The 13,710-nt window shown below is 35.0% G+C and overlaps 1 protein-coding gene across 8 annotated transcripts; it reads left to right on the top strand.

The window, feature by feature from the left end:
* Positions 1 to 13,462, top strand: LOC108204493 (pentatricopeptide repeat-containing protein At1g77360, mitochondrial). 8 transcript variants are annotated; one of them, XR_010288243.1, is made up of 4 exons: positions 1 to 231; positions 9,361 to 9,450; positions 9,777 to 9,871; positions 11,556 to 13,462. XR_010288243.1 is itself a non-coding variant. In XM_017373960.2 (2 exons), the coding sequence occupies exon 2, from the start codon at positions 511 to 513 to the stop codon at positions 1,984 to 1,986; it is 1,476 nt and encodes a 491-aa protein (XP_017229449.1). In that variant the 5' UTR covers positions 1 to 231; positions 508 to 510; the 3' UTR covers positions 1,987 to 2,261. The 8 variants fall into 8 exon arrangements, 2 of the variants coding, with proteins under 2 accessions (XP_017229449.1, XP_017229448.1); XR_010288241.1 differs by lacking the exon at positions 11,556 to 13,462 and having other exon boundaries at positions 9,397 to 9,450; positions 9,777 to 11,192; XR_010288242.1 differs by lacking the exon at positions 11,556 to 13,462 and having other exon boundaries at positions 9,397 to 9,490; positions 9,777 to 11,192.
* The last annotated feature ends 248 nt before the right edge of the window (positions 13,463 to 13,710 follow it).

Raw genomic sequence — 13,710 nt, 5'->3', positions numbered from 1 at the left:
ACGTTTTTTTATAACGCTTGAATTAACAGCCTGGGCAGAAGAAATACAGCGACCCCGTGAACAAAAATGCGAGTCTCTGGAGCTGTCTGCTTATTCATCCTGTGACCTGGAACTCATAACCACTGTACATCAAGAACAAAACACACACACACAGTACACGCAATCACACACACAAGCTCTCATCATTCTCAACTCGAAGCTCGATTCTCAGTTTCAGAAACATCACGCACTGTTAGTTCTATCTTTTATCAAGTTATATTTCACTGTGCGCATATAAATATTGATTTATCGCATTTTTTTTTTGATTGCCTTGTTTTTAGGGTTTATAAATCCGATTCTATTGAGCTGTGTAATTGTGTTGATGTTTTGTGTTTGTTATGTTTGATTTGTTGTTAGGGTTTGTAGTTGTGTTTTTATGGTGTGGTGTATGTGATTGTGTGAAATTTTGATGATTGTGCGTGCTTATGTGTGTAATTGATTGGGTTTTTAGGGTTTGATGTGATGCAGGGGATGGCGGAAATTCCGTACAGTTATCCGGCAGTGGCTGTTCCGGTAACGTCTGTTGCAATGAAGCAGCAGCAACAGGAGGTGAAGCCGCAAGTGAGTTATCCGTCGTATGTGGATGAGCGAGGTGTGTCTACGAGTGCGAGGGTTTTGTGTGAGATATTAGCGAATTCGACGCTTCATGAACTTGAGGCGGCTCTTAAGACTACGGGAGTTCAGCCTTCTTCGGAGCTCGTAGAGGAAGTTTTGAAGTTATCGTATGGGTACCCGTCTGCTGCGATTAAGTTTTTTAAGTGGGCGGGGCTGGGGAGTAAGCATTCGTCGTTTTCGTGGAACTTGATGGTGGATTTGCTTGGAAAGAATGGGATTTTTGAGCCGATGTGGGATGCTGTTCGGTCGATGAAGCAGGAGAGTTTGCTTTCAGTGGCTACGTTTGTCTCAATTTTTGGGAGTTATTGTTCCGCGGGGAGGTTTTCTGAAGCTGTCATGACATTTGATGTCATGGAAAGGTATGGAATTCAACCTGATATTGTTGCTGTTAATTCTTTGTTAAGTGCCATTTGTAAAGAAGATAATCAAACTTTGAGAGCGCTAGATTTTTTTGAGAAGATCAAGGGGAAGATCCCCCCAAACGCGGATACTTTTGCTATTTTGTTGGAAGGGTGGGAAAAGGAAGGAGATGTGATGAGGGCGAAGAAGACTTTTGGAGAAATGGTGATCAAAGTGGGCTGGAGCCAACAATACATGTCGGCTTATGATGCTTTCTTGAATACGCTTATTCGCGGGTCGATGGCAGATGAGGTTATCACGTTTCTTCAAGTTATGAAGAGTAAGACTTGCTTACCAGGTTTGAAATTCTTCACTAATGCTCTTGATATCCTAGTTAAGAATAATGATTCAGCTCATGCTATCTCCTTGTGGGGTATCATGGTTGGAAGTGGATTAGTGCCAAATGTGATCATGTACAATGCTATGATTGGTCTGCTATGCAATAACAATGCCATTGCTGATGCTTTACGTTTACTGGATGAAATGGTCTTCCATGGAGCTTTTCCTGAATCCTTAACATATAACATGATATTTCAATGCTTAATAAAGAATAAAAAGGTTCCCGAGGCAGGCAGATTTTTCTTTGAGATGGTAAAAAATGAAAGCCCACCAACTCCTTCAAATTGTGCTGCTGCTATCACAATGTTTTTACATAATGATGATCCGGAGACGGGAGTCGAGATATGGGAATTTATGGTCAAGGAACATATCTTGCCGCTTGATGATAGTTCAAATGCATTACTAATTGGGCTCTGTGACCTGGGCAGGCTCACTGAGATGAGGAGGTTTGCAGACAAGATTCTTGATAAAAGAATTAATATATATGAGTCAACAATGGGGAAATTGAAGGTTTCTTTCTATCGAGAAGGAAGAAGCACACGCGAATTATATGAGGATCTGGAAAGAAAATGGAAATCTTCACAAGCAACCTAATTTGGTTGTTTTTGACAAGTTTTTAAATCCTTTACCATTCCCATTCCACCGGCTACCAGAAGATTTGAATTCGTGGTGGTTGAAGTAGGAAATGTTTGACATAGACCATGGTTTGTCCATTTTGATGTATTCCTTTTAGTGGTTGCTAAATGTGAAAGACTTGCTATCTTGTCAGAAGTTTCCTTTTTGCTGCTATGGAATGCGTCCAACTTGACATTGTTTTTTTAATCATGTTAAGCATTACCTTTTAACAACTTGATTGTTTCTGGTCTTCACTTTGCTGCTTCTCTGGTTTTACTGATTCGAGTGTTATGGGTTTGATGCTTAGTAAACATTTCTCTTTTCTAAGATGCTGTCTCTTAGTAACTTGTTATGCGTGAGAGTTTTCCCTAGTTAGTGGATATGCTTGGATTTTACAATTTTTTGTTGATCACTTCTATTATAGTTGGGGAGCTGCTTCTTAGAGATGAAGGAAGAGCTACTGAGGTGATTTAGTACTTGTATTGGCATGGGCAACTATTGTTCTGAATAATAAATTCTAAAGTTTTTTCCTTGACAAGAAGTGTTAATGGGATGAGGATTACACCTATGTTTTTTTGTTGAACAACTAATAAACATAATAGAAGACTTTGAGTTACTTTCGAAGAAAAGTCATTATGCAGAAAACTTAATGGTTACACCTCTCCCATTTTTTGGTCAAACTTACACCATGCTTCATGTGATGTGTTAACTCTTAAACCGTTTTAAGAGCGGACGAGAAATAATCATTGCTGTGTTGAGTTGATACTCGCTATTGGCGTGCATATCAAGTAAATGCACAAGGATATGAATATGAAATCATTGCGGTGTTGAGTTGATACTCATTATTGGCGCGCATATCAAGTAAATGCATGGGATATGAATATGAAGGATATTGTAACCTAACAATTTTGCCTAAATTAATTGAGGAAACTAGGAATATGGTGCAATGTGCGAATCGGTGTTGTGAAGTGCAACTCTTAAAGATTGATTACTCGCACGATTTTATGTCAAAAATTAAATTATTTATACATTATCTATACTTATTTAATTTTGAGAATGTTTGTTCTAATATTAAACAATAGAATAGTACTTAAAATAGTTTCAATCATAAATATAAGTCTCAACCATAATGGGAATATTACATAAAAGTTATCAAACCATCAATAAATAATATTTAGTAAGTTAAAGGCTCCTCGATATCAGTTCCCTCAAAGTATTTCTTTGCTTTGTAAAGGGTTATAACTTATAACTCATAAAGTTATAAGTGTGAATTTTTCAACTCGAGGGTACTTTAACGTTTTTGTATTTTTGCTAGATTTTGCACTTTTTAGTGCGATTATTGAGAGTTTCTGTGAGTAACAGTGAGTCAAGAGTGATGTTAGGCCAATTACATATTGCCCATATCCAACTTGTGGAACCTTCTCCTACTCGCATAACGTGATCAATCGTGATTTTAACACTACTACTGCGCGAAACATCATAACAATGACAATTATGGATTAAGGAACATTTGGTTGTAGAGGTGTATTTGCATGCCTTTTCTTACAGTGAATGTAGTGGTAGATAAAGCTGTGTATAGTGAGTTGCAAAGAGTAAATCTTGTAAAAATTTTGGTTGTGTAGACTATACTTAACGTCATTGATTTCAAGTTTAATGTGTGTCATGAAGTTTAATATAGATGGGAAAGATTGAAGGAACAAGGGAGATGATTGAAAATGTGGTGGATATTGGATGGAGATGACTAATATTGCCGGGGCAATAATAATGATTTGATAAATGAGTTTGGCGGGGATGTTAATGTAGAAATTTACAATTGGGTAAAGTTTGTTTGTTGTTGGTTGTGTTCCAAATCAAAAACATCAATTATATACCAACGGTAAGCACCTTGGCTCTAGAGGATTTTTTCGGAGGATGATAGAAAACTTCGATGATCTTTGAAAACTTTGAATATACATGGGAAACTATAAGTAGGCATCAAAGGAGAAAGTTCAGATAATTTATGGTATATTTAAGATTTAGAGAAATATTATAGGGTTAAGTGATTTAGTCAAAGATGTTAATCAAGCTTGGGTAATGACCAAGTGCGGGATTAGATCATTTATGGTGGAATACCCTAATAAGTTTGACGAACATTCAAGTTTATAGAAAAAAGGCTTGCAAACATTCTTAGCTAGACACCAAATATAAACTAAGCTAAGTAAATATGGACATCAACTTTCTTACATTAAATGCATGGTCCGGGTCTCTAGAAAGGGATTGATGCAATCATCTACCAATGATTTTTTATCGCTTGAAGGCATTAATCCTAAATTTTTTATGTGAATGCAAGGGGGCTACGTTATCTACAATGTTAATTACTCATTTTAGTGTTTTTGTCTTCCAGTAATAAAAAATCATTGGAAGATGCTTACAAATAATCAACGGGAAAGAATTAACTGCCTAAATGTATTTAACCAATTGAATATAGATATAAAAAGTCCCTTGGAGAACTTATAACAATCTTGCATTACACCTTGGGGATATCCCGATAAACACATCTAATCGTGGATTATATACCTCCCCTTGGAAACCCATTTTGACATAAGACTTCACATATCTTCTGTGCATTCACATTAAAGGTCTTTGTACAATTGCAATCCATCTTTATCAAGACCCGTTTTCGAACGTGGCTCTGATGCCGCTTGTTCGGCATGTTAAACACGCCTTAACTTCAAAATTGTACTACCTCTGTCCCGGCCAATTGTTAATGTTTGGTTTGGGCACGAAGGTTAAGAAATATGTATAAAGTAGTGGAAAAGAGAAAGAAAAGTAGGTGAAATGGTGGGACCCATTGATTTTTAATATATAAAAAGGAGATAGTGAAGTAAAAGTAGTGTGAAAATGGAGGAAAAATGGGAAAGTGGTAGGACCCATTGACTATTTTTGGTAAGTTTTGAAATGTAAAGAATTGGATGGGACACCTCAAAAAGGAAACTATAAAGAAATGGTTGGGACAGAGGGAGTATGATATTATACGTTTTGGACCATACTTCCATGAATTAAAAGTATAAGATTAGAATCTAGAGGACAATGAGAATTTGGTTATACGATTTATATTTTAGTGATTATATAGAAATCTCTATGAGCTTATGTCTATATGAAGCTTTGGAATGTTGTAACTTTGATATTTTTCTTAATTAAGATTAGTAAATTGTTTGTTATGCCTTGTGACAATGAATTTATATACTTTTGATTTGTTTAATTCTTTTTTATGTGAAATAAAAGCAACAAATAGTTTTGATGGATGTTTTAATAGTTTGATTTGCTTATATGCATTGTTTCGGAAGGTATTGGTTCTTTTGCTTACAAATATACCCAACTATCCAACATAATAGTAATAAGAAGTTGATGTGACTCTAAAGTGGGTGAAATTATTACTAGCAATTTGTGCATGATAACATAGCTTAGGCTATATAGTTGGAAAATTGTTTCATTATTTGATTCTAATTGAATTAAAAAATGTTTAGATGATGTTTTATGTGTGTTCACAATGATTTACCAAAATAATCTACAAATTTTTGATGCTTGAAGCACTTGCCTAGTTGTTTATGGACAAGACAAATTTTAAAATTACAATGAAGCCTTGATTCTATATCAATTCCTTGACCGTAACATCCAAATACTGATTCAAATAAAAATTGTGGGTGCCTTTGTAAATGTAAATTATATAGGTGGATCCATGACCATGCACTTTTGGTGCTGTCCGATAAACTTGTGAAATTTGCACTAATGTTTATTTGTGTTAATTCGACGGCCGCGTCTGTGATTCCCCGGTAAGTGTGGGGATGAGGAGTAAATTGAACCTCGATGGGAATAGGGTGGGTTTAAGGGTTGGCATGGAGGATCATGGGTGGGGATAACTCCTTGCCTCCAGAGTGAACTGATGTTCATCTCTAGTTCGGCCTCTAGCATTGCTAGTGGTATCCACGCCTTGAATTAACCTGATGCTCATGCTTAGTTTGACTTTAGATATGACAAATGTCATGATCCTTGAATTGACTTAACAATGTCCAAAGTTTGTTTGATGTGCTCAGGAACTCCATAAAGACATCACAGGATATCTGAAACATCCAATGTTGTGTGGGCTTTATTATTCAAGTCAAATGTTTTCATGATCTTAAACTTAACAAATGAGTTTAATATTCACAGGGAAAATTAGCATAGTTCACACAATCTTAAGGACACAAGACACCTTACGTGGAATATGTCAGGCTACCAATTCTCTATCTCAAACTTGAGGGTGGCAAAAGAGGTAAGCTAGGTAATTGAAAAGAAATCCAGAATCATGATAGCAAAGGTGAGCTAGGTTATGAATAAAAAATCCAAAATCAAGACTAGTACCATAAAGTCATACTTTGGTATGATTTTATTTTTTTGATTAGCGAAACTGTATATTTTTCATTATGTAGTGCTAGTTATGTTAATGTTCTTTATTGTTCATTATGTAAGGGCTCTATAAAGAACACCTTTACATAAAGAACATTATTATAGCAATTCATTTTTCGTAAAAGATGATTTCTTAATATTAGAATCACTAAATTAAAAACAATTAAGCTTAACTATCAGATCTAACATTGAATCTCATCTAAATTTTAAAAACTAAATATTATAGAATCTTGAATAAAATCTAACAAAGAATTTTATATACATTTTTTGAATAATAAAATTTACTTGAAATCATGTTAAGTTTAATCCGGAGTTTGTTAAGTCTATGTTAGATTATATTATTATTTCCAATAAATGCTTAATTGGTTTAAAATAGAATTTTAATGAATTTTTAGGCCAGATTCGTTAGTGTTCGGGTTATGGAGCAATGACACACACAACCACACGCATATATTTATACACACACATAAACATATCAATATAAGATAACAATATTCCTGAGATTACCTCGTAATATCTACAAGAGGTAATCAAATAAGATAAATGTGTATAATCATGTATGTATATTGTGATAAGTAAAGTGGAAATAAATTATATAAAAAATCACGGTATATATGAATATATGAAGTTAATTGCTTTTTTTGCCTTAAATAAATATCACGAGCTTAGAAAATCTATACTATATTATTAAAACTAAACATACAAAAGTTTGATTGTTGGTTTGTAATCTTGTACAATGGATTATAACCGTTAGATCCCTTAAATTAAATAGATTAGAAGCGTTAGATTAAATTTTCTATATTTATACTACTAAAGGTCTAATGTTCGAATCCCGTCAAGAACATATTAAAATAAATTAATTATTATTTTAAACACATAAGAGAAAATTATTAACTATCAAAAATCATCCGTGCATCGCATGGGTTATAGGCTACTTGTTTTCTATATATAATATGTAAGTTATAATCATTATCTACCTCGGCTTAATTACAATAGTTGTCCTTTAGAAAGCTAAGGTATAATGGCTTCAAATTGATAAATTTTCTTATTTTCTCGTAGCAAAACATTTACATGTGAAGCTTAGGTACATAGAGTTCTTTGTTTTTCTCAACCACGTAGTTTTCTTTCGGTAAGACCAACTGAAACAACCCGGGTCAAATCCCGAGTCTTTTTCGAAAATCGGGTCAAGTCCCGAATTCCAAATCCAAAAATAAGCTCAAATATACTGACCCAACTGCAACAACTTGGGTAATTCACAAGCCCACCACAGGCCCCCAAATGATCATGATTTGTTGGTGCAATTGGTAGTAGTACTTATGCTTATAAACTGAACAAATATCCCCCTTTTCTCGATGTGGAACTGGGGTGTTACAAACTCCCCCACTTAAATTCCTGACGTCCTCGTCAGGCCGAAACGGATAGCCCATAGGCCCTCTCTAGCCATTGTGGGATAATACCGGCAGGCTTCGTGTCCCCGCCTCCGGATCTCTGTCCATTGCGGGATAATACCACCAGCCTTCGTGTCCCCACCTCCGGCAACTTGACGAATCAAGCTTTCGAGAACCTGGCTCTGATACCATATGTGACAACCCGGGTCAAATCCCGAGTCTTTTTCGAAAATCGGGTCAAGTTCTGAATTCCAAATCCGAAAATAAGCTCAAATATACTGACCCAATTGCAACAACTTGGGTAATTCACAAGCCCACCACATGCCCCCAAAAGATCATGATTTGTTGGTGCAATTGGTAGTAGTACTTATGCTTATAAACTGAACAAATATCCCCCTCTTCTCGATGTGGGACTGGGGTGTTACACCAACTCACAGTCTTGTTGCATTTTTGCCTTCTTGTGTACTTGAATTAACTCATTTTGCATTTTTTAGACTGCACAAAGGTCCAAAATATAACTGTACTGAAAAAACCCATACTAGACCGGTATTGATCGATTACTTGATACTATTATATAGTTTCAATAGTTTAACCTTTTCTTTTAGTATTATTTGAATTTTAAGTACACAAATAATTTTTGGAGTTGATATAAATTTAGGAATAGCTACATATTTTGTACTCCCTCCGTCCCTCCCATTTCTTATCGAATGGGTTGGGCACGGAGGTTAAGAAATATGAATAAAGTAGTTGAAAAGAGAAAGAAAAGTGGGTGAAGTGGTGGGACCCACTCATTTTTAATGTATAAAATGGAGATAGTGGAGTAAAAGTAGTGTGAAAAGGAAAGAAAAGTGGAGAAGTGGTGGGACCCATTGACCATATTTGGTAAGTTTTGAAATGTAAAAAATTGGATGAAACACCCCAAAAAGGAAAGTGTAAAGAAATGGAAGGGACGGAGGGAGTATTGTTTTAAGAAAAAAACAATTTATAAATATATGAGTTTCAATTTATTAATACACAACTTATAAATTTATTTTATTGTGTTGATCAGTTTTATTCAAATATTATTCCTTTCTAATAAGCATTACTTAAGTATGACATGTTTTACTTAATCATCTCTAAAATAGGTAAATTTAGGAGTGCAACAATGAAACTATACTATATACGTAGAATCCGGTCCGATTGTTGTTGTTACCGGGTTTGGACCAAACTGTAGACCGGAATCTTTTTTAGTTTAAGGATTCGAGACAAGACCAATAGACCCGGTTTGGTCCAATGTAGGTCCAATATATTATCTTGGTCCAATAGATCCGGTTCGGTCCAATTTACTATCTCCCCTAGTTGTTGGTTTACTTGGTTGGATTATATATTTCTAATAATTTTTGTCCATGAAAAGCTCATAATTCTAGAGTCCATCATTTATGGACCACTATAGAAATTTGTGTTTTTTTTAATTTTATATGATCGAATTACATGAGCTTTGTTACCATGTTAAGGTTTTTGCTCTCCCAAAACTTAAGAAGTTGATAATATGGCTTGATAGGGACATTTGTAACATGATATTGGGTTTGCTGGTCAGATTTGGGTGGGGAAATGAAAATGAAGTTGTTGCATCAAGCTTGGATGCATGGATGTAAGTTTTGCTCTGCAACTAAATAATACCTGTAAAGAAGGTTAGATCGCTTTCGTGTGTTTTAAATTGATCTTACTTCTCTAAAGTATTAATAGAGTGCAACCCACAAGAGGCAGATAACACCTTGTCCGAAATTTTGTCTGCTTCATTGAACCTACTCTATACTTTGTATTGATCTTAATGTAAACACTTTTGTTTTTGCCGTTGATTATGTTCAGTATGCTGTATAAAAGTTGGGTGGAAGTTAGTTTTTTGTGGAGCACTTTTACATTTAAAGGGACACATCTACTTCCCCAGCTTAATCTGTACTTGTTTTCTTTTGTTAGGGTATTAGAGAGATGATGGATATTATGTACTGACTACTGAGACAGTCTGGATTTTATCTGATCCTTGACACAGCTGAGTTGAAGTGTCCGGATAGGTACATGATCACTGATTCACAATCTTAGAATTTGGGACTGAATGTCTGATTCAGTGGTTATCACTTAGTCGGTTATCTTATTCCAGGTGTATATGTTATATACAAAAAACAAGTGCAGTTTTCCGTGAGTAACTTTGCTAAAAACATAGATTCCCTTGTGCTACATGTCCGATTCTGTCACAGCTATTATAATCTTTCTTAAGCTATGGTACTGAAAACGGTTCAGTATTGAAGACGCCTGATTTTGGGAGTGTCTGCTAGAAATCAGCAACAAACTTAAGGAAGTTTATCTGATTTTTATTTTGTTATTGATATCATATTGATAACTTGGTTTATAACATGCACATTGTCCTGGATTGTAGCCTAATTTCATAGATTAATAGTTGAGAAGTGTTTTGTGCTTTTCACTTCCTCCTGTGTGTATGAGTTGGCAATGGCGCTGTGAACTTTTTACCTATCTATAATAACTGAGTTATCTGTCTTGCTAGCCAAATGATTGGAATGAAGAACTTGTAAATATACAGTTTTAATCCACCCTTTCCCTCTGTATATTTGGCTTCTTATTTCTTTGATAGTTGATGACAAATACAGGCTTTTTTTGTTTTTAAGCTAGCTTCTGCTTTTGCATGACCGTTTGGCAAATAAGTTTCCAGGGCTTATTTTGGGTTCTGGGGAAAGAAGTTAGAAGCTCCAATGTGTTGCTTTTTTCTCTTGCCACAGTTGCTTATTTGTTTAATTATCCAAACACTTAATCAACTTATAAGTTCATGACTACTTATCACTTATAATTTGCTTCTTTATTTTAAGCAATAAGTAACTTCTTTTAAGCTAAGCCAAACGGCATATATACGTGGTGTTTGGCAACGGCTTATAAGCCCGACTTCTGGGTTTATAAGTTAGAAGCACTTATTTGTACCGTTTGTGTAACAAGTCAAGAAGTACTTAAAAGAAGTTAGGATTACTAGCTTTTGTTTTAGTACTTCTACTTATTTCCCAAACAGTTTAATCACTTATAAGTCTTAATTTGCTTCTAACTTCTACTTCACTTCTTTACTTTAAGCAAGAAGCACTTATTTTAAGCACACCCAAACAGCCCAGTTTTTTTTCATCTCCTCCAAGCTTTTAAAAGTGGTCCGGTCTTTTGCTAGGCCATCATTATTGAGGGCCTGGTTAGTTGGTAAAAAATAAGCCAGGCTCCTGATGTGATTTATATCTTACCCTTTTCATCCCATTTTTTGTCCTACTCTTGCTCTGAAAAGGTGTAGCTGTCATTGTAATAATTCCACAATCATCTTCCATTTTTATATCACATCTTTGATCACGTGTAGATGGTATAGTAATCCAGTCTTGAGCTACTTGTTTCATTTTTGGATCATTTTCTCAGGGGTTGATTGCACCAAAGTCCAAAAGCAAAGAATATGTAGGTTGTTTCAGATCCGTTGATTAAGATTTTAATCATAATTTGAAATTTTAAATTTTTTGCCTCACTTGATAAGTGGTTCTGTATCAGTATGTAGTATGTGCATTATTACAATATGTATAAGATTATGACTGGGAATGTCTAGAGATGATGGAGGTAAAATTTGTGGTTCCTTTTTGTTGTGATTAATACAAAATCTTGGGTTGTCCCTGCTCGTGGTTACTTAATAATCTCTGCTGTGTGAATTATATCTGGGACTCCCAGGTATCATGTTAAGAGAATTCGGCAGAGTTGCTTCTGCATTGGACGAAATCAGGTACTACTGGTACTTAAAGATTGCTGCCAAAGCGTGCTCTACTGAACTGGTTTTCTGGATGTGAATCGGAATAATTGAACCAAAACCCTGTTTTTTTTGTTTCTGTAATGTTTAAGCTATAATTAACAATTTTAGTTGATTAGTTGAGTTGAATTGCTTTTTGAGTGAGTTATGACTTATGAGCAGCTGCAAGGCTTATATATACAACTGAATAATGGTGTGTGTATATGGTTTGGTGTAAAGTAGGAAGATATAGATACAATAATAGAAACAGAGAGGGAATAACATTGTAAGATTTTATACTTTTCCTTCAGCTCTAGTAAAGTTATATACCAAATCCTTTCTTAACAACTACCAAAGAAACACAGGTTCATAAAAGCTCCTAATTTTAAGATTTTGCGTATAAGTTTTTAGAAAATTTGCTCGCTGTCGCAATTGGAGAAATTAGGCGTCCCTAGAACAAAAAAAATATAGAAATTTATGCTATATAATTTGTTTTGCATAAGATAATAAGATGTATGGAGATTTAGCTCTATTTTCATCCGAGCAAGAAATATTTTCTTTTGTCTTGTTTCACTTTTTTGTGGTTAAATTGACCGAATTTTGACTATCATTATTTTTTTATCTTTTTATAATTTATAAGATTTGAAAAATACATATTAAAAAGGATAAAATATACTTTCTGGTGGTACAAATTTTATTACATTTCTATTTATATTTTATGTGTAATATTTGATCAAAATTTAGTTAATTTAACCACAAAAAAGTCAAATAAAACAAAAAAATTGGGACAAAGTGATTAGTATTTATATTGAGATCCCGACTTGTTTACATTTGCAGGATCTGTTATTTTTATGCATTTTTGTTGTAATTTAGCCATACAATGAAGTGTCAAGTTTAAGATTATCCCTAAGCTATGAGCCAAGGTGGTCCTTTATATCGAATTTTAATGACAAAGGTAGATTCTTTGTCGTGGGGGGCAGAGGAATTATATCAGGTGATTAAGAAAAAAGTTGAATACACTCTGCCCTTCTAATGTTTATTTATCTCTTTCTCTGACACAAATCACCTCTACTTCCCAATGCCTAAACCTGCATTAGGCCCTCAACGCACCAGTCTGATAATCTGGTTTGCCGCAATATTCTGTGCTGTTGTTGCTGTTGCAGTAGTTGCCATCGGCATCTTTGTCATTGTCAGTTACCTAGTGATCCACCCGACAACGCCAACAATCAGCGTCTCATACGCGAATCTAGACAGGTTTGCTTATAACCAGATTGGAATTCTTGATGTGCAGGTGAGTATCGTGATCAAGGCGAAGAATGAGAATGTCAAGAACCATGCTGTTTTTTACGGGCTAGTCCTGACACTCAATTTCCACGGGTTACCTGTAGCAAAGCTTGTGAACAATCCATTTGATGTGAAGAAAAACAGTTCCCGGGAGTTTGTCTATGTAGTGCAGTCAAATCAGATTCCGCTGAGGAGTGTGTATAGCGATTATGTGCAGTCAGCATTGACGAAACACAAGGTGTCGTTTGAGTTGAAGGGGAAAGTTAAGACCAGGTGGAGAGTGTGGGTCGTTGGGCTCGTCAAGTTTTCGGTTAACATGGATTGTGATCTTCAATTCTTCGTGCCTAACGGAAGTTTCACATATCGATCACCTTGTAGCTCCAAGTCTTCATGAGAGACAATCAAGTTATCTGTGTACAGAAGAGGCAGAGGTACATAAAGAATGTTGAGAAGCAGTCCAAATGTAGGTCAGGACATTGTGTTGGCTCTGTTAGCTCAAGCAGTTCCTGTTTTGTTCACATTTATATATATTGTTGTGCAAATATGGCATTTAGATTTTGAAAGCTTATTTCTCCTTGCTGTCTGAGTTGTTTGGATGCCTGCATTTCTTTTGTTGAAGTTTATTTTTGGTCTTTCAAATTGTTTTGCTAATCCTTCTTTCTGAAGAAAAATATAGCCAAATCCGTAACTTGAAATAATACTCCTTCCATCTCAAACCAGATTGACTCGTTAAATTTGGATACATGATTTAAGTTGGATTGACTGCATAACTACATAATTTTTAGTTTTTTTTGTAAACAAAATTTAAGTATGAAA

This window comes from Daucus carota, chromosome 1 (assembly GCF_001625215.2).
Source record: "Daucus carota subsp. sativus chromosome 1, DH1 v3.0, whole genome shotgun sequence".
In the NCBI taxonomy this organism is placed as follows: Eukaryota; Viridiplantae; Streptophyta; class Magnoliopsida; order Apiales; family Apiaceae; genus Daucus; species Daucus carota.
Note: the sequence above shows the minus strand (reverse complement) of the source record. Positions and strands in the feature narration are given on the sequence as shown.